Source organism: Salmo trutta, chromosome 20 (assembly GCF_901001165.1).
Source record: "Salmo trutta chromosome 20, fSalTru1.1, whole genome shotgun sequence".
Classification (NCBI taxonomy): domain Eukaryota; kingdom Metazoa; phylum Chordata; class Actinopteri; order Salmoniformes; family Salmonidae; genus Salmo; species Salmo trutta.
In genome coordinates, this window is record NC_042976.1 from 16,590,266 (window position 1) to 16,612,347 (window position 22,082).

The 22,082-nt window shown below is 44.2% G+C and overlaps 1 protein-coding gene across 1 annotated transcript in view; it reads left to right on the forward strand.

The window, feature by feature from the left end:
- The window catches only part of LOC115156297 (low-density lipoprotein receptor-related protein 1B-like), a 575,728-nt gene that overhangs the window by 258,789 nt on the left and 294,857 nt on the right, over window positions 1-22,082 (forward strand). Inside the window, exon 4 of the mRNA XM_029703749.1 lies at window positions 17,305-17,424. Coding sequence (XP_029559609.1) covers window positions 17,305-17,424 — 120 coding nt within the window. The remainder of the gene's footprint in view (window positions 1-17,304; window positions 17,425-22,082) is intronic.

A 22,082-nucleotide genomic window follows, 5' to 3' on the forward strand; every position in this document is an offset into this window, starting at 1 on the left:
AACCAACGACCAGCAAAATAAGCATAAGAAAGCTGAAAACACCATCCAACCTAGAACTTAGTGAGTAATGTTTAGTCTGAAGCTACCTTTAAAGCAAAGAAGAGAAATAAATTACAATTATACATTTTACTTTATAAGGACTGAATGCTAAGTTAAGGCTACCAAGCTTGCTAGGACAGATCAGATAAATAAGCACTGAGGTGTGAAGTGAGAGGTGTCAAAGCCCTTGAGCCCAACAATGGCAGCAGAGTTTCACAGCCTCCCCCACCAAAATGCAGATGCCTTTGAAGCCCCCTCCATCTGTGCAGATGTCATTATAATACAGTACCCCTGGATTCATCTCTATTTTGAACTGATATGCAGCCAGGGCCCTTCAATTGTAAGTTACCAAGAAGAAACAACATTGTTGCTTTGATCACATCAGAAGATATCCTCCTCACAATCTCCAAAATACAACAGCCACAGGACAACTTTGTTTGGACATCGTAAAGGACCATTCACCAAAACTGAAGAGATATAGCTAGCTAACAACCTCCTTTTCTACGAGGAAAGAAACGGTGGACAGAAGGATTTTCTACAAGGAATCTGCCTCCTGAAAAAGGCTTCTCCCAAGTGGGTGTGACACCTACTCCATTTGCCTGCTATATTGCTGCTTGGATTCCACCTGGCGATCTGTTCACCGTCTGCCCTGGCCTGTCTCCCCCTGTCTGTGTCGTGAGTTGACTTTACATCAATCTGAAGACTGTTATTTATCTAATTACCTAACTATGTTTAATTGTTACCCGATTAAATTAATCATGTAACAATTAACTCATTAGGATCTGGGGCACCACGAGAGCGGTTCTTTAAAGAGTTACCATCTCTCAAATTAAACTCGAAAATGTCTTTGCCTATCACATCTATAAACAGTCAACTTATCATCATTCTGAACAGTCATAACCTCCTTGCATCTGCAAAAACTAGAGCCTTACTTATGATTCAGTACTACACAAATTGGTTTAATTATGTATTTACTAGCTAATTAAATGGGAACACAGGATAAACATACATACTCTGCACCGGTTATTGACTGGAGATGTAATATGCTGAAAACAGGTCCCTAGCTGAATGACAACAACATTGATGCTTGTTAAAGAAGATATGGAGAGGGAGAGAGAGGGACAGAGACACTTAACACTGGTACATTCAGAAACTACTCTCACCTACCATATACTTTTCACACGAACCGCCGCCGCTTTGAGTAAGAAATCATTAATATATTTACGTGAAATGCCTGGGTTCGCCAGGGGTCTCTTGGTGAACAGGGCAGCATTGGAAAGGCAGTTGGGCCTTTTCGCAGCACGCTTGTAAGACTCTGATTGTCCAAAATGGTTCCAACAAATCTTCTATAATTGTCCTTCTTTGTAGTTGTCCGGTATCCGGTGACTTGTCGTGTAGTCCTGAACAGAACTACAGAGTTGACTTTCCTAGCCAGCCATATCAATAGTTTGAGCAGAGTAACAGGATAGTCCTACTTAAATTAGCTTTCGAAGATACTTTACGTAGGACAGCTAATCAGCCGTACCAGTGATTGTCCGGGAAGTGAGTTTATCATCTCCACCTCGTGTTGAGATTCAAAGTTCAAACCACTTTAAATGTGCAGCTACAGCTTCACGTCTTTCTGGTCTGGTATGTTAATTTCTTAACCCATCATTTATACAGTTCGCTCGAAAGGGGCGGTTCTGGCAAGCTGGCACGCTCCCTGACCTCACTCCGGGCAGTAACTACTCACTGTGCAAAGTTAGGTAAATTCATTATCTCTTATAGCTTCTCAAATCACATCCCTCTCTTAACAAAAACCCTTTCATCATTGTTCATATTACATGCACAACACAGAGAATGGAAACTTCATACATGTAGTGGGTATACTTTCCAAGTTACAGTTTTCCCTTTGTAACATTTGTAATTACATCACAAAATAACAAACAAAAGTACATTAGTGTTCTAAAGTTTCAGTGCGAACAAGTCTGTTGAAACAATGAACATTCCTTTGGAGAATCTTGAGAGCGCAAGCCTGGATCTTCTCCCTTGATTTACAACAGGGCGTGAGCTGTTAACCCCCACTAGTTCTTTCCTTCCCCCTCTAGGGTGAGAGGCGGTCTGATTGCAGTTATGCATTGCAAACCTGATCTGACCTATTTGGAAGCCGATATTTCCACATGATTATTGACTCTGAAATAATGGAAATAATTGTAACGTGAAGTTAAGGTACAGTAGGCATGTAATACTGTACAAGGCAAACAGGAGTCATACTTTACAGAATGCATCATAAGTCCTTTTACAGAGAGCACTAATAGTTACCTCTAAACATACAGACTTCCCTGGATGTGTAATGTCATCCTGAACCCGTCACATTTACGGAAACATCTTGACTGGCTTCTTATTAGAGAAATATGACTGCAATAATAAGACTCCAGATGTCTTAAAATATTACAGTGATAAGGTGTAGCTGCCTGCTGCCTTCAAAACTGCACTGTTTTGACAGGCGCATCTCAGTTTGATCCACAGAAATATGGACCTCTTGCTGCAGTGTGGAGGTAAATTGTGCTTTTATCCTAAAAGGAACACTGCGCTGACGATTCCTCATGTCAAACCCCCACCTGCCAGAAGTCTCTCTGTCTGTCTGTCTGTCTGTCTGTCTGTCTGTCTGTCTGTCTGTCTGTCTGTCTGTCTGTCTGTCTGTCTGTCTGTCTGTCTGTCTGTCTGTCTGTCTGTCTGTCTGTCTGTCTGTCTGTCTGTCTGTCTGTCTGTCTGTCTGTCTGTCTGTCTGTCTGTCTGTCTGTCTATCTGCACTGCTCAGCCATGTTGGAGATTTTTTTTATGTTCAGTCGCCTTTTAAAACACATTTCATAAAAAATATACCTATCCTGAAGTTAGGTGTTATACATTATGTCTAAATGACGAGAGCCGCTCTCACTTAGGAGCAACTTCACAAGGCAAACTGCATTTCTAGTTTTTCATTTCGTAGTTATACCTTTCATCATCTAGTGGACCTAGACAGGCTTTAAGTGATACAAATTACATAATATTTTTCCATCCCTTAATTGTATTTATTTATTAGAAACAATAGATTTCTTAATAGATAAAAAAAACTCACAGAGTAATGAGAAACAATGTCACACAAGTCCTCTCCCTTCCCTCTCTCTACCTCTCAACAGCATTCAATTATCTCACTTGATTAACTTTTCATTAGCAACAATTCCAACAAACAAACAAACGATATCCACCAGGGCGAGGGAGGCTGTGATAAGAGACAACGTCCCTGTTACTAAAATGACTAGCCATGATTACAGTCCAAATAATTTCCTGCTTGCTTCCTTTGTAGCTTGAATGAACGAACCATCCTTTTAGAGGCAACTATTAGCATATTGATTGAAATCATACTTGTCTAATGAAATTGTAGAATATTCACAGAAAAAGGGGTAAATTGCTTACAATATGAACTCTGTGTTACACTCTTACTATGGCTTTATGGTGTTGTTTGGTTCATTCTTATCATTACAATTCATATGGCTGTTTGTAAGACACTGATTGAGTTGTAGTCAAGAGTTTATTTTATTTTAATTGCACTTTATATTACACTGTTTATCAGTGGTGCAGTGTTCCATGTAGGTAATGACATTCAGTTATTCAGTTCACTTAAACGTTTTGTTTTAATGGGAGTTCGTGATTTTGCCCTGTCTAAAGCAGGCAAACACTTTTCAAAGTTAAAGGCTGCATTGTCTTTTACCTCAGCTCAGATGTTAAATATTCTCTGGAAACTATGGAACCCATAACATAAGAAATACATACTTACTCTATTTAATATACTGCTTCCTGTTAGCTTATATTTGATGCAATAACACAATTGAAGGCATATGATAAAATAATAAGGCCATGAATGTTTCGTTTACTGTAGATGTGGATACCAAACTTTTAAGTCCAACTCCTTGACAAGTTACACATTTCACTCATGTTTTGTGTTTTGCCAGTTTAGCTGCATGTCAGGCGCACACACACGGCTACGTGCACACACACACACGTCATATAAACAATGACAGACTCTCACAATCAATATTTGATGCATCTCACTTTGTTTATTCGCAGTCTGGTGAGATTGTCAGTCATATCATTACTCTCCCTAATGGCTTAGACAATCTGGTGAGATCAAATCCTATTATGTAGGATTTTCCTCCTCACGAGTGGATTCTGAAATAACAATGTGTGGGGTTAGATTCACATTCTGACACTCACACACCCAAGAGATTTCTTCTAATATTTAAGGGCATGTCAGAAAAGTTGTGGAGTACCAGTTTCTGAAATCCCTCAGAAAATTGTGCTTTGAGGGATTAACAATATTTCCTGTCCCATTTGAGCCTGATTCCTGAGCTATGGGATTATATGTCTTCAAACTAACATGTACGTGTTCATGGATCGCACATTTTTTATGACTATTTACACTGTCAGGATCTAGACAGTTCTATGTCACATCAAAGCTGACACACTTAAAGCTTCTTGGATAACTTCATAACTTTTAAGATCACTTCAAGAAAAATAATTGTTCTTCTCTTCTACAGACAATTGCTTGGTGTGTTATAACTTGTAAGATCGCTACAAGAAAATGCTTTGTAACGTCTCTTCTTCAGACAATTGCATAGTGTCTTATCAAAAATCTTGCCTGATTGTAATCATACCAGGGGAGACAATTTACTGCAACTTCTGGTCCATTTGAATGTTTGAACCTTGTTACTCTGCTTACCCACTCAGAGGACACCCACAGTGATTAGAGAGCAGGATGGGTTCGTGTTTTAATACGGGAGCAGGGGAGATCCACGCCATGCCATGCTTATTAAAGCTCCTACAGGCTGGAGACGGCCCTGGCTTCTGTGTTGGGTCAGCATCTTAATTTGGTCTCACATTAATTGGAGGCCTTGAGAGCTAACGTGGGAGGCTGAGTAGGGGAATGGAGATGCTGGTTAAAGGGCCGGCCTTCCCAGATACAAAGGCCACGCATATCCCAGAAGGAAAGCCTATAATGAGTCCAGATGGGGGGAGATCACTGTTAGTCTGGCCTGCCCATTTTGTAGCTCCGTGGTGAAGCAGCACCAGCCATGTTTGTGCTGGCACAGGATCCAGTGCCACAGTGATCACTATGCAGGCCATACCTGGCCATCTGTGTGGACTCGTGTGGTGTTTGCTCAGAGCCGGTTAGGTTAGCGCAGGGTTTCCTGGGGACCCCATTGTCGTGCACGTTTTGGTTTTTGCTGTAGCGCTACACAGCTGATTCAAATAATGAACTCCTCATTTATTTAACCATCAAGCTTTCATTATTTTAATCAGCTGTGTAGTACTAGGGCAACAACCAATAGTTGCACCCCTTGGGGTTCCAGGGACCGAATTTGGGAAATGCTGAGTTAGTGGTTTGCTCAGAGCGCAGAGCCAGGTTAGGTTAGCAGTTAGCTCAGAGCCGGGTTAGTTGTTAGTTCAGAGCCGGTTTAGGTTAGCGGTTAGCTCAGTCACTGTGTTTTCAGATGGATGATCGGTTTATCTTTCCTTAGATAAAAAGGTAACCCTTTACAATAAGGTTACATTTGTAAAGGTTTTATAAACGGGTTATAATTACATTATTAATGATTATTTAATTGTTTGTAAATAAATTATATACCATTCATAAACAGTTAATATTGCATTGTTCAAAATAGTGCAGTAACTGGTCAGTGTTATCCAAATAGTGAGCCAATATTAACCTTATTTTCAATAGTTGCACAGTTGAACAATAGTTATTACCCGAGCTACCTGCATTGTGTTCCGCCACCCACCACCCGCCAACCCCTCTTTAACACTACTGCTACTCTCTGTTTATCATATATGCATAGTCACTTTAACCATATCTACATGTACATACTACCTCAATCAGCCAGACTAACTGGTGCCTGTATATAGCCTCGCTACTGTATATAGCCTTGCTACTGTTGTTTTTATTTCTTTACTTACCTATTGTTCACTCAATACTTTAAAAAAAATTACACTGTTGGTTAGAGCCTGTAAGTAAGCATTTCACTGTAAGGTCTACACCTGTTGTATTTGGCGCATGTGACAAATAAACTTTGATTTGATCAGGCCTACCACTCTTGTGTTATCAGAAACTTAATGATGGTGTTGGAGCCGTGTTTGGCCACGCAGTCGTGGGTGAACAGGGAGTACAGGAGGGGACTAAGCACACAACCCTGAGGGGCCACAGTGTTGAGGATCAGCGTGGCAGATGTGTTGTTGCCTACCCTTACCACCTGGGAGCGGCCCGTCAGGAGGTCCAGGATCCAGTTGCAGAGGGAGGTGTTTATTCCCACGGTCCTTAGCTTAGTGATGAGCTTTGTGATCACTTTGGTGTTGAACGCTGAGCTGTAGTCAATGAACAGCATTCTCACATAGGTGTTCCTTTTCTCCAGGTGGGAAAGGGCAGTGTGGAGTGTGATTGAGATTGCGTCATCTGTGGATCTGTTGGAGCGTTATGCGAATTGGAGTGGGTCTAGGGTATCCGGGATGATGCTGTTGATGTGAGCCATGACCAGCCTTTCAAAGCACTTCATGGCTACCGACGTGATTGCTACGGGGCAGTAATCATGTAGGCAGGTTACCTTCACTTCCATGGGCACAGGGACTATGGTGGTCTGCTTGAAACATGTAGATATTACAGACTCGGTCAGGGAGAGGTTGAATATGTCAGTGAAGGCACTTACAATTAGCCCGCAAATTCTTTGAGTACACGTCATGGTAATCTGTCTGGCCCCGTGGCTTTGTGAAGGTTGACCTGTAGGTTGACCTGACTGAGAGCGTTATCACATAGTCGTCCAGAACAGCTGGTGCTCTCATTCATTCTTCAGTGTTGCTTGCCTCGAAGCGAGCATAAAAGGCATTTAGCTCGTCTGGTAGGCTCACGTCACTGGGCAGCTCGCAGCTGGGTTTCCCTTTGTAGTCCGTAATAGTTTTGAAGCTCTGCCACATCCGACAAGCGTCAGAGCCAGTGTAGTAGGATTCAATTTTAATCCTGTATTGACGATTTGCTTGTTTGATGGTTCATCTGAGGTCATAATGAGATTTCTTATAAGCGTCCGGATTAGTGTCTCGCTCCTTGAAATTGGCAGCTTAGCCTTTAGCTCGATGTTGATGTTGCCTGTAATCCATGGCTTCTGGTTGGGATATGTACGTATGGTCACTGTGGGGACGACGTCGTCGATGCACTTATTGATGAAGCCGATGACTGAGGTGGTATACTCCTCAATGCCATTGGATGAATCTCAGAACACATTCCAGTCTATGCTAGTAAAACAGCCCTGTAGAGTAGCATCCGCGTCATCTGACCACTTCCGTATTGAGCGAGTAACTCGTACTTCCTGCTATAGCTTTTGTTTGGTAGCAGGAATCAGGAGGATAGAATTATGGTCTGATTTTCCAAATGGAGGGCGAGGGAGAGCTTTGTATGCGTCTCTGTGTGTGGAGTAAATGTGGTCTAGAGTTTTTTTCTTCTGGTTGCACATATGACATGCTGGTAGAAATGAGGTAAAATGGATTTAAGCTTGCCTGCATGAAAGTCCACGGCCACTAAGGAGCACCGCTTCTGGATGAGCATTTTCTTGTTTACTTATGGCCTTATACAGCTGGTTGAGTGCAATCTTAGTGCCAGCATCAGTTTGTGGTGGTAAATAGACTGTTACGAACAATATAGATGAGAACTCTCTTGGTAGATAGTGTGGTCTACAGCTTATCATAAGGTACTCTACCTCAGCAATAACTCAAGACTTTTTTAAGATTAGACATCGCGCACCAGCTGTTATTGACAAATAGACACACATCGCCGCCCCTCGTGTTACCAGACGTAGCTTCTCTGTCCTGCCGATGCATGGAAAATCCCGCCAGCTCTATATTTTCCGTGTCGTCGTTCAGCCAAGACTCGGTGAAACATAAGATATTACAGTTTTTAATGTCCAATTGGTAGAATAATCTTGATCGTAGATTATCCATTTTGTTTTCTAACGATTGCACGTTGGCCAATAGAACGGATTGCAGTGGGGGTTTACACACTCGTCTACGAATTCTCAGAAGGTCGCCGACCTGTGCCCCCCTTTTCTCAGTCTTTTATTCACGCAAATGACGGGGATTTGGGCCTGTTCCCGAGATAGCAGTATATCCTTTGTGTCGGACTCGTTAAAGAAAAATATCTTTGTCCAGTTTGAGGTGAGTAATTGCTTTTCTGATGTCCAGACATTATTTTCAGTCATAAGAGACGGTAGCAGCAACATTATGTACAAAATATGTAAAAAAATAAGTTACAAACAACTCGAAAATACTAACAAAATAGCACAATTGGCACGTAAAATAGCACGTAAAATAGCAGCCATCCCCTCTCATCTTCAGATGAGGCTTTCATTCCTAGAATAAATAAAGTGCATTCGGAAAGTATTCAGACGCCTTCCCTTTTTCCACATTTTGTTACATTACAGCCTTATTCTAAAAACATATATATTTTTATTTTTCCTCATCAATCTACACACAATAGACCATAATAACTAAGCAAAAACAAGTTTTTATTTTTTGCAAATGTATAAAAAATAAATATCCTTAATACCTTATTTACATAAGTATTCAGACCATTTGATATGAGACTCGATATTGAGCTTAGGTGCATCCTGTTTCCATTGATCATCCTTGAGATATTTCTACAAGTTAATTGGAGTCCACCTGTGGTAAATTCAATTCATTGGACATGACTATCTATACAGTACATTTACCAATGCATCATAAGGGTTTCAAACGTGGGGCAAAAGTACATTGTGGGAGCTGACCATTGGTCTGAAAATCAACCATTTCTGTTCCCGATGAGGAAATGAGAAAATAACAATTGTTTAACTGTGCAAGCATTGAAAATAAGGTTACATGGTGGGCTCCCGAGTGGCGCAGTGGTCTAAGGTGCTGCATCTCAGTGCTTGAGGGGTCACTACAGACACCCTGCGTCGCTTCCAGGCTGTATCACAACCGACCGTGATTGGGAGTCCCATAGGGCGGCGCACAATTGGCCCAGCGTTGTCCGGGTTTGGCCAGTGTAGGCTGTCATTGTAAATAAGAATTTGTTCTTAACTTACTTGCCTAGTTAAATAAAGGTTACATACAGCACATAAGGGTTCAATATTATAAGCATTTGAAAGTGCATTTATAAATGGTTAATAGCTGGAGGTAAATAGTGGCTCACTATTTGGTAAGGACTGGAAATCGCACTATTTTGACCAATTTATTAATGGTTTCTAATGCATTTACAAATTATTAAATAATGATGAATATCATTATTTACCAATAAATAAAATGCTATTTGGTCTACTCTGTGAATTTTTAGCTCAGGATGTCATTACTTACCCTCCCTCTATCCTAGGTTGAAAATTACAAGGTTAAGTGTCACGTCCTGACCAGCAGGTGGAGTAGGTGTATAAGTTTTGGTCAGGGCGTGGCAGAAGAAGTTGTGTTTTCTATGTTCTGTCTAGGTTGGGTGTTTCTATGTAGAGTTAATTGGGGTGGACTTCCAATTGAAGGCAGCTGTGTGGTGTTGCCTTTGATTGGAAGTCCTATATTAGTTGGGTGTGTTTGTCTGTGTGTTTGTGGGGAATTGTTTGTGAGCACTGCGTTATTGAGCCTGCTACACTGTTGTGAGTCGTGAGTATCATTTATTGTTTTGTTTTTTCTGTGGATGCTTTACTCCTTTTGGGAATTAAAAGAATGAGTAACCATATACCCGCTGCATTTTGGTCCTCTTCTCTCCACTACGACATTTTTCGTGACAGAATTCCCCACCAAACCAGTACCAAGCAGCGGAAGAATTCTGGCGAGGACTGGGGAGAACGACTGGTAAGGGAGCCCGAGAGGCACCCCCAATAATTTTTTAGGGGGGGGCACAAGGGCTGTTTGACGGGGCAAGACTGGAGACCCAGGCCAGCGCCCCGTACCCTTTTTAGAGGCAAACAGACTGGACAGGTCCCGTGCTTTGGGGTAGGTGCTATGATAAGGCCTGGTATTTTCAGGCCAGTATGCTCAATACCAGCACCCCGCATGTGCCAGGGGAAAGTAGGCATCGAGCCAGCAGGGGTGATGCCAACCCTGCGCTTTAGACCACCAGTGCGCCTCTACGGTCCGGTGTTTCCCGCACTAGCCTTGAGGTGCGTGTCGCCGGGCTGGCACGTCCAGTACCAGCTCCACGCACAAGGCTTTTAGTGCGTCAGTCCAGCACCGCCAGTCAAGAGTTGCCAGAGCTCCTCGCCAGTCAAGAGTCGCCAGAGCTCCCCGCCAGTCAGGTGTCGCCAGAGCTCCCCGCCAGTCAGGTGTCGCCAGAGCTCCCCGCCAGTCAGGAGTCGCCAGAGCTCCCCGCCAGTCAGGAGTCTCCAGAGCTCCCCGCCAGTCAGGAATCTCCAGAGCTCCCCGCCAGTCAAGAGTCGCCAGAGCTCCCCGCCAGTCAAGAGTCGCCAGAGCTCCCCGCCAGTCAAGAGTCGCCAGAGCTCCCCGCCAGTCAAGAGTCGCCAGAGCTCCCCGCCAGTCAGGAGTCGCCAGAGCTCCCCGCCAGTCAGGAGTCGCCAGAGCTCCCCGCCAGTCAGGAGTCGCCAGAGCTCCCCGCCAGTCAGGAGTCGCCAGAGCTCCCCGCCAGTCAGGAGTCGCCAGAGCTCCCCGCCAGTCAGGAGTCGCCAGAGCTCCCCGCCAGTCAGGAGTCGCCAGAGCTCCCCGCCAGTCAGGAGTCGCCAGAGCTCCCCGCCAGTCAGGAGTCGCCAGAGCTCCCCGCCAGTCAGGAGTCGCCAGAGCTCCCCGCCAGTCAGGAGTCTCCAGAGCTCCCCGCCAGTCAGGAGTCGCCAGAGCCGTCCGCCAGTCAGGAGTCGCCAGAGCCGCCCTCCAGTCAGGAGCTGCCAGAGCCACCCACTAGTCAGGAGCTGCCAGAGTGGCCAGACTGCCCGGAGATGCCAGAGTGGCCAGACTGCCCGGAGATGCCAGAGTGGCCAGACTGCCCGGAGATGCCAGAGTGGCCAGACTGCCCGGAGATGCCAGAGTGGCCAGACTGCCCGGAGATGCCAGAGTGGCCAGACTGCCCGGAGATGCCAGAGTGGCCAGACTGCCCGGAGATGCCAGAGTGGCCAGACTGCCCGGAGATGCCAGAGTGGCCAGACTGCCCTCCGGGTCTGCCAGAGTGGCCCGACTGCCCTCCGGGTCTGCCAGAGTGGCCCGACTGCCCTCCGGGTCTGCCAGAGTGGCCCGACTGCCCTCCGGGTCTGCCAGAGTGGCCCGACTGCCCTCCGGGTCTGCCAGAGTGGCCCGACTGCCCTCCGGGTCTGCCAGAGTGGCCCGACTGCCCTCCGGGTCTGCCAGAGTGGCCCGACTGTCCTCCGGGTCTGCCAGAGTGGCCCGACTGTCCTCCGGGTCTGCCAGAGTGGCCCGACTGTCCTCCGGGTCTGCCAGAGTGGCCCGACTGTCCTCCGGCCCAGTCCGAGTGGCCCGTCTGCCCGGAGCTGCCGGGGTGGCCCGTCTGCCCAGAACTGCCAGAACCGGAGCCACCTCCAGATATAGGTGGGTTGGGGAGGGGGGGTGTAGCACAGTGCCGTCATTGACGGCAGCCACCCACCATATACCCGCTGCATTTTGGTCCTCTTCTCTCCACTACGACATTTTTCGTGACATTAAGAAAAGAGGATTCTAATATCCTAAAGCTCTTTGCAACAATGGGACCAGCTATACTTGTTAGCAACGGAGCTGGTAGTTAGCTAAGGGCACTGGTCCCATGAATGTTTATTTTCGAAAAGCCTCCATATAGAATCATATCTTGTCCTGTCCTTAGTTATCTCCAACCAAGCCTCTATCTTACCTATATCACATAAAATCAAATGCTTGTGCAACATTGGACAAACAGTATAAGATGTTAATGTTAATTTGATTGCAATGTCTATAACATTAATTCAATATCTCCAGCATTGTTCTCTAAATTATGAACTACACATTTAAAATGAAATGAGAACACCTGAAAGCATGTCCTTCCAGTTGGCCAAGTACATAGTCTATTTATCCGCTTCTATGTCTGAGCTTTAAAATCACAAAATAAATATTATATTGCTCTGCACTCCGTCTCCCTATGGGCGTAGCGATGCACTTATCATCTGCTTTGCATCTCTCTGTAGCTGCTCCTCTACAGTAGTTAGTCCCTGATGCATAAGTGAAACGAATGCTATTTAAAAAAAAAAACATTTTACCTGTGACTGAGCAAACAAACCTCCAGTCAGCCATAGAACATCTCTAGAGGTGATTAGAGGTGACTGCTCAATGATGCACTCAAAATATATAAAAACATATGAAGGACATTATAACTGTCATGCACATGAAGGCTTTATGAATGCTACATTTAAGGTGGTACCCAAGGTTTGGCAGTTGCTTTAGCAACAGAGCAAAAGGCAGGCATCTCTCCTTACCCAGCCTTTTGTCTGGGAGTGAAATAGATGGTCTGGTGTCTGCTAGGAGATATGCGGATTAGCTTTGGTTTGGATATCTTTGGGCCCAGCGTCTAGTCGTTTTGCATGTTCTCTTCCCACAAAACAGGGAAGCATGCCAGTTAACACATCCTGAACGATAATGCCTGAATCTTACTGGGCATAGAAGAAAGGATCAAGAGAAACAATACTAGCGGGTGGGCTTTACAGAGTACATGCACCACAAAATACACAGACAGCTTGGTGCATTTGAGCTATTTCAACAAAGTATGTCTTTGTTACATAAATGACATGGTCTGTGTCAAATACAGCTCTTGCCAGTTAAATACAGTACATTTGGAAAGTATTCACACCCTTTGACTTTTTCCACATTCTGTTACGTTACAGCCATATTCTAAAATTGATTATATAATTTTTTCCCTCATCAATCTATACACAATACCCCATAATGACAAAGCAAAACAGGTTTTTCGAAATTTTTGCTAATGTTTTTATAAAAAATATAAAACAGAAATACCTTATTTACATAAGTAATCAGACCATTTGCAATGAGACTCTAAATTGAGCTCAGGTGCATCCTGTTTCCAGTGATCATCTTTGAGATGTTTCTACAACTTGATTGGAGTCCACCTGTGGTAAATTTAATTGAGTGGACATGATTTGGAAAGGCACACACCTGTCTATATAAGGTCCCACAGTTGACAGTATATGTCAGAGCAAAAACAAAGCAATGAGGTCGAAGGAATTGTCTGTAGAGCTCCAAGACAGGATTGTGTCAAGGCTCAGATCTGGGGAAGGGTACCATAAACCTGGCACCATCCCTACGGTGAAGCACGGTGGCAGGAGCATCATGCTGTGGGGATGTTTTTCAGTGGCAGGGACTGGGAGACTAGTCAGGATCGAGAAAAAGATTAACAGAGCAAAGTACAGAGAGATCCTTGATGAAAACCTGCTCCGGGGTGCTCAAGACCTCAGACAGGGGCTAAGGTTCACCTTCCAACAGGACAACGACCCTAAGCACACAACCAAGACAATGCAGGAGTGGCTTCGGGACAAGTCACTGAATGTCCTTGAGTGGCCCAGCCACAGCCATCTAACATCTCTGGAGAGACCTGAAAATAGCTGTGCAGCGACGCTCCCCATTCAACCTGACAGAGCGTGAGAGGATCTGCAGAGAAGAATGGGAGAAACTCCCCAAATACAACCCATTTTTGCTTTGTCATTATGGGGTATTGTGTGTCGATTGATGAAGTGCTTTGAAAGGTTGGTAATGGCTCACATCAACACCATTATACCAGAAACTCTAGACCCACCAATTTGCATACCGCCCAAACAGATCCACAGATGATGCAATCTCTATTGCACTCCATACTGCTCTTTCCCACCTGGACAAAAGGAACACTTATGTAAGAATGCTGTTCATTGACTACAGCTCAGCGTTCAACACCATAGTACCCTCAAAGCTCATCCCTAAGCTAAGGATCCTGGGACTAAACACCTCCCTCTGCAACTGGATCCTGGACTTCCTGACGGGCCACCCCAAGGTGGTAAGGGTAGGTAGCAACACACCTGCCACGCTGATCCTCAGCACTGGAGCCCCCCAGGGGTGCGTGCTCAGTCCCCTCCTGTACTCCCTGTTCACCCACGACTGCATGGCCAGGCATGACTCCAACACCATCATTAAGTTTACAGACAACACAACAGTGGTAGGCCTGATCACCGACAACGACGAGACGAGACGACGAGCCTATAGGGAGGAAGTCAGAGACCTGGCCGGGTGGTGCCAGAATAACAACCTATCCCTGAACGTCACCAAGACTACGGAGATGATTGTGGACTACAGGAAAAGGAGGACCGAGCACGCACCCATTCTCATCGATGGGGCTGTAGCGGTGCAGGTTGAGAGCTTCAAATTCCTTGGTGTCCACATCAACAACAAACTAGAATGGTCCAAACACACCAAGACAGTCGTGAAAAGGGCACGACAAAGCCTATTCCCCCTCAGGAAACTAAAAAGATTTGGCATGGGTCCTGAGATCCTCAAAAGGTTCTACAGCTGCAACATCGAGAGCATCCTGACTGGTTGCATCACTGCCTGGTATGGCAATTTCTCGGCCTCTGACCGCAAGGCACTACAGAGGGTAGTGCGCACGGCCCAGTACATCACTGGGGCTAAGCTGCCTGCCATCCAGGACCTCTACACCAGGCGGTGTCAGCGGAAGGCCCTAAAAATTGTCAAAGACCCCAGCCACCCCAGTCATAGACTGTTCTCTCTACTACCGCAAGGCAAGCGGTACCGGAGTGCCAAGTCTAGGACAAAAAGTCTTCTCAATAGTTTTTACCCCCAAGCCATAACACACCTGAACAGGTAATCAAATGGCTACCCGGACTATTTGCACGCTGCTGCTACTCTCTGTTTATCATATATGCATAGTCACTTTCACTATAAATTCATGTACATACTACCTCAATTGGGCCGACCAACCAGTGCTCCCGCACATTGGCTAACCGGGCTATCTGCATTGTGGCCCACCCACCACCCGCCAACCCCTCTTTTACGCTACTGCTACTCTCTTTTCATCATATATGAATAGTCACCATATCTACATTTACATACTACCTCAATCAGCCTGACTAACCGGTGTCTGTATGTAGCCTCGCTACTTTTATAGCCTCGCTACTTTTATAGCCTCGCTACTGTATATAGCCTGTCTTTTTACTGTTGTTTTATTTCTTTACCTACCTATTCTTCACCTAATACCTTTTTTGCAATACTGGTTAGAGCCTGTAAGTAAGCATTTCACTGTAAGGTCTACACCTGTTGTATTCGGCACACGTGACAAATAAACTTTGATTTGATTTGATGAGGGGAAAAAAACTATTTCATCATTTTAAGAATAAGGCTGTACCGTAACAAATGTGGAGAAAGTCAAGGGGTCTGAATACTTCCCGAATGCACTGTATGATTTATTCAGACAGTTAATTACCTTAGTGTGTATGTCAGTGTGCATTTGTATGTGTGTTTTTGGGCGTGTGTGGGCATGCGTGTTTGTGCACTGTGTGTGTGTGTGTGTGTGTGCGTGTGTGAGCTGAGTTAGTATACATGTATGTATGAATGTGTGAGTGTGTGTGTATATTCATGTGTACTGTACAGCATTGCATTGGGATTCATACAAAATTATTTCAAACATGCCTTTGAAATGAAATGATCCATCTGAGATGTCTTTATCCTTACTAGTTAATGTACTAGGTTCCAACAGCCACCCGGACAGCTTGTATATTGCACCTGCCATCTATCCACCCAACCAATACATCTTCATGTGTCAGCAAGCGGCCTGCAAAGACACATCATGAAAAATGTACTTCTGACGCCTCTATAAATCTATGAAGCATTCTACGCTTTTAAACTGTCAACTTCCTCGGTATAGTTAAGCAATAAGGCAAGAGGGGGTGTGGTATATGGCCAATATACCGCGGCTAAGGGCTGTTCTTATGAACGACACAACGCAGAGTGCCTGGATACAGCCCTTAGCTGTGGTATATTGGCCATATACCACAAACCCCCGAGGTGCCTTATTGCTATTATGGTTACCAATGTAATTAGAGCAGTCAAAATAAATGTTTCGTCATACCCGTGGTATATCTAACCGTATACCACAGTTGTCAGTTTATAAATGCATTTTAATTCCTAAAAACAAGACCAATATGAATCTATTTATTTCTGTTCTGTTGGCTCTCTCTTTCACTCCATAGATAGTGATGTACTGAGGCTTTGGTTATTGGTTATTGTCTGAGCTCACCGATGTCTTCCTGTCTAAGCATAATGTTGTCAGGAGTTTGCTTGGTTCTACCACAAGGTTCCCAGATTGTTTTAAACACCAAATAGTGCTCTGTTGTTGGTAATAGAAGAAAACAAGCCAAATCAATGAACAGTCTTAACAGGCTTCATCCTCACGGTTTCTATTTGACAGAAATTAATGTTCAGGGGCGGCATATCCATATTTCAACAGTTAAAACCTTTTTTCGCTATTTTTGAAGCTCATTCTTTTCTATCTGTCACTTATTCCATTGAACGTCTATCAAGTCTTAAATTGCCAGTCTTTTGTTCTGTTCTATACAGAGAATGGTGTAACACAGAGAACATCCTAACAATAGAATGAACTCTAGCAGCTTCAGACAAGAGAAGTTACACCTCTCAGAACTTCTGTCATTGTACTAGAATACAAGGTGTACTAGAAGTGTGCTAGAATACAAGACTGATATCTCCTTTGTTGTAAGTCCCACAAAGTAATTTTAGACTGCTTTGCTTGCGATAGACTAGCATCCCGGCCTGTCCTGGGGATGTACTTGTACATCAAGCTGCCTCACGCTACAGAAAAAGGAGATATAGGCTCTATGGGTCGTTCCTGCTTCTAGTATCTGTTCTGTACTGTGAGCAAGTTTTTCATTGGTAGCACTGGTCACGACTGACATCAGCTGTCATCCTTGACGACTACAATAAACTTAGGGTACTCTGCTTCAATTATTAGTATAATTGAGTGCAGCACAGTACATGCAGGTTTAGTCTGTAAATGGAAAACGAATGTACTTTGATCCTTTTTCTTCTCCTCTATTAGCTTCTGTGATTTCTCTGAGATTATAAGAAGGCTGTCTGCAGAGAGCATATCTACTAATATCAGTTTACAGTGTATTTCTGTTCGGCATTTCCCAGAGACTGATAGTAACTGTTGCGCAACACACCTATTGATTTTCTCTCTCTCTCTCTCTCTCTCTCTCTCTCTCTCAGAGCTGCTGTCAGCCTGCCATGAGCTGCGTTGCCGCTACGGCTGTGTCATGACGAGAAACGGCACCTTCTGTTTCTGCGCTGACGGCTTTGAGGTCAGCGAGGATGGGACAAGCTGCAGAGGTAGGTATCGTTAACGCTATCTCTTTTCTCCTTCACCCTCTGCCAAACTTCTCGAATCACTAGCGCAGGCAGGAGGCCTGTTGGAAATGAGAACCATCTGTCTGCAGGGCAAGGAGTTCTTCCCTCAGACCCCTTAAGTAGCAGCCCAGTCCAGTCTGACAGCTGCTGTGACATATCAAAGGTCAGGTCAGATATGTAACCAATGTTTGGTTCATGATGGCAATGATAGACTTAAATATACAAAACATTATAATATACTTCTACTTTTCTAGTATATCTAAAGTTTACTATAAATATACTATCATAAACCTTCAATACACTTATTAAAAGTGTACTTTTTATTATTTGGTTTTCAGTCTTTAAGTATACTAAATGTTCACTATCATTAAACTTAAACACACATACAAATGTAATCCTTTTATCAGCTTTTATTTCTTTCATCACATTCCCAGTGGGTCAGAAGTTTACATACACTCAATTAGTATTTGGTAGATTTGCATTTCAATTGTTTCATTTGGGTCAAACGTTTTGGATAGCCTTCCACAAGCTTCCCACAAAACGTTGGGTGAATTTTGGCCCATTCCTCCTGACAGAGCTGGTGTAACTGAGTCAGGTTTGTAGGCCTCCTTGCTCACACACGCTTTTTCAGTTCTGCCCACAAATTTTCTATAGGATTGAGGTCAGGGCTTTGTGATGGCCACTCCAATACCTTGACTTTGTTGTCCTTAAGCAATTTTGCCACAACTTTGGAAGTATGCTTGGGGTCATTGTCCATTTGGAAGACCTATTTGCAACCAAGCTTTAACTTCCTGACTGATGTCTTGAGATGTTGCTTCAATATATCCACATAATTTTCCTTCTCATGATGCTATCTATTTTGTGAAGTGCACCAGTCCCTCCTGCAGCAAAGCACCCCCACAACATGATGCTGCCACCCCCATGCTTCATGGTTGGGATGGTGTTCTTCGGCTTGCAAGCCTCCCCCTTTTTCCTCCAAACATAACGATGGTCATTATGGCCAAAAAGTTATATTTTTGTTTCATCAGACCAGAGGACATTTCTCCAAAAAGTATGATCTTTGTCCCCATGTGCAGTTGCAAACCATAGTCTGGGTTTTTTATGACGGTTTTGGAGCAGTGGCTTCTTCCTTGCTGAGCGGCCTTTCAGGTTATGTCGATACAGGACTTGTTTTACTGCGGATAAAGATACTTTTGTACCTGTTTCCTCCAGCATCTTCTCAAGGTCCTTTGCTGTGGTTCTGAGATTGATTTGCACTTTTCGCACCAAAGTACGTTCATCTCTAGGAGACAGAACGCGTCTCTTTCCTGAGCGGTATGACGGCTGCGTGGTCCCATGGTGTTTATACTTGCGTACTATTGTTGGTACAGATGAGCGTGGTACCTTCAGGCGTTTGGAAATTGCTCCCAAGGATGAACCAGACTTGTGGAGGTCTACAATTTTTTTCTGAGGTCTTGGCTGATTTTTTTTGATTTTCCCATGTTGTCAGGCAAAGAGGCACTGAGTTTGAAGGTAGGCCTTGAAATACATCCACAGGTACACCTCCAATTGACTCAAATGATGTCAATTAGCTATCAGAAGCCTCTAAAGCCATGACATAATTTTCTGGAATTTTCCAAGATGTTTAAAGGCACAGTCGACTTAGTGTACGTAAACTTCTGACCCACTGGAATTGTGATACATTGAATTATAAGGGAAATTATCTGTCTGTAAAACAACTGTTGGAAAAATGACTTGTGTCATGCACAAAGTAGATGTCCTAACCGACTTGCCAAAAGTATATTTTGTAATCAAGAAATTTGTGGAGTGGTTCAATCAATCAAATGTGTATATAAAGCCCTTTTTACATCAGCAGAGCTATGGAGATGTAGAAGCATGGTGGCTAGGAAAAACTCCTTGGGAGGAACCTAGGAAGAAACCTAGAGAGGAACCAGGCTCTGAGAGGTAGCCAGTCCTCTTCTGGCTGTGCCGGATGGAGATTAAGTACTCTAAAAGTATACAGTGCCTTGCAAAAGTATTTATACCCCTTTGATTTCTTCAGATTTTATTGTGTTACATAGTGGAGTTAAAATTAATTTCATTGAATTGTTTTGGTCAACAATTTTCTCAAAATACTGTAATGTCAAAGGGGAAGATGTATAAAAAAATGGTAAGATCAATACAAATTTGGTTAGGCAAGCCTCAATTAGTTCAGGAGTACAATTTGGCATAACAAATCACATAATATGTTAGATGCTCACTCTTTGTGAAATAATACGGGTTGGCATGATTTTAAATTACTAATCCTTCTTCTGTTCCCCATAAATACAACATCTGTAAATTCCCTCAGTCAAGTATTGAATTTCAAGTACAGATTCAACTACAAAGACCAGGGAGCCTTTCAAAAGCCTCATAAAGAATGGCATTGATTGGTAGATAGGTAACAATATCAAATCAGACATTGAATATCTCTTTAATGATGGTGAAGTTAATAATTAAGCTGTGGATTATGTATACACTACCTTCTGAACTGAGCTGCAGGACAGGAATGTGATGTTACCAAAACATACATCTTGTATGCAACAAGGCACTAAAGTAATACTGCAACAACAACAAAAAACACGGCGAAGGAGCACACTTTTTGGCCTAAATGCAAAGCCTTATGTTTGGGGGAAATCCAACACAACACATCACTGATTAACTGCCTCCAAGCATGGTGCTGGCTGCATAATGGTATGTGTATGCTTGACATATTGGGGAGTTTTTCAGGATAAAAAGAAACAGGATGGAGCTAAGCACAGGCAAAATCCTAGAGGAAAACCTACATAAGTGTGCTTTACACCAGACACTAGTAGAGGAATTCAACTTTCAGCAGGACAATAACCTACAACACAAGGCCAAATCTACACTGGTTGCTTACCAAGAAGACCAAGTGGCCAAGTTACAGTTTTGACTTAAAATGTCTTGAAAAGCTATGGCAAGACCTGAAAATTGCTGTCTAGCAATGTTCCCCAACATCTTGACAGAGCTTGAAGAATTATGAAAATAATTATAGGTTAATATTGTACAATCCAGGTGTTCAACGCCCTTAGAGGCTTACCCAAGAAGACCCAAAGGTGTTTCTAACATGTATTGACTAAGGGAGCTGAATACTTACACTCAAAAAAGTAAAGGGAACACTAAAATAACACATCCTAGATCTGAATGAATGAAATAATCTTAATAAAAACTTTTTTCTTTACATAGTTGAATGTGCTGACAACAAAATCACAGAAAAATAATCAATGGAAATCCAATTTATCAACCCATGGAGGTCTGGATTTGGAGTCACACTCAAAATTAAAGTGGAAACCCACACTACAGGCTGATCCAACTTTGATGTAATGTCCGTAAAACAAGTCAAAATGAGGCTCAGTAGTGTGTGTGGCCTCCACGTGCCTGTATGACCTCCCTACAACGCCCGGGCATGCTCCTGATGAGGTGGCGGATGGTCTCCTGAGGGATCTCCTCCCAGACCTGGACTAAAGCATCCGCCAACTCCTGGACAGTCTGTGGTGCAACGTGGCGTTGGTGGATGGAGCGAGACATGATGTCCCAGATGTGCTCAATTGGATTCAGGTCTGGGGAACGGGCGGGCCAGTCCATAGCATCAATGCCTTCCTCTTGCAGGAACTGCTGACACACTCCAGCCACATGAGGTCTAGCATATTCTTGCATTAGGAGGAACCCAGGGCCAACCGCACCAGCATATGGTCTCACAAGGGGTCTGAGGATCTCATCTCGGTACCTAATGGCAGTCAGGCTACCTCTGGCGAGCACATGGAGGGCTGTGCGGCCCTCCAAAGAAATGCCACCCCAAACCATGACTGACCCACCGCCAAACCGATCATGCTGGAGGATGTTGCAGGCAGCAGAACGTTCTCCACGGCGTCTCCAGACTCTGTCACGTCTGTCACATGTGCTCAGTGTGAACCTGCTTTCATCTGTGAAGAGCACAGGGCGCCAGTGGAGAATTTGCCAATCTTGGTGTTCTCTAGGAAAATACCAAAAGTCCTGCACGGTGTTGGACTGTAAGCACAACCCCCACCTGTGGACGTCGAGCCCTCATACCACCCTCATGGAGTCTGTTTCTGACCGTTTGAGCAGACACATGCACATTTCTGGCCTGCTGGAGGTCATTTTGCAGGGCTCTGGCAGTGCTCCTCCTGCTCCTCCTTGCACAAAGACGGAGGTAGCGGTCCTGCTGCTGGGTTGTTGCCCTCCTACGGCCTCCTCCACGTCTCCTGATGTACTGGCCTGTCTCCTGGTAGCGCCTCCATGCTCTTGACACTACGCTGACAGACACAGCAAACCTTCTTATCACAGCTCGCATTGATGTGCCATCCTGGATGAGCTGCACTACCTGAGCCACTTGTGTGTGTTGTAGACTCCGTCTCATGCTACCACTAGAGTGAAAGCACCGCCAGCATTCAAAAGTGACCAAAACATCAGCCAGGAAGCATAGGAACTGAGAAGTGGTCTGTGGTCTCCACCTGCAGAACCACTCCTTTATTGGGGGTGTCTTGCTAATTGCCTATAATTTCCACCTGTTGTCTATTGCATTTGCACAACAGCATGTGAAATTTATTGTCAATCAGTGTTGCTTCCTAAGTGGACAGTTT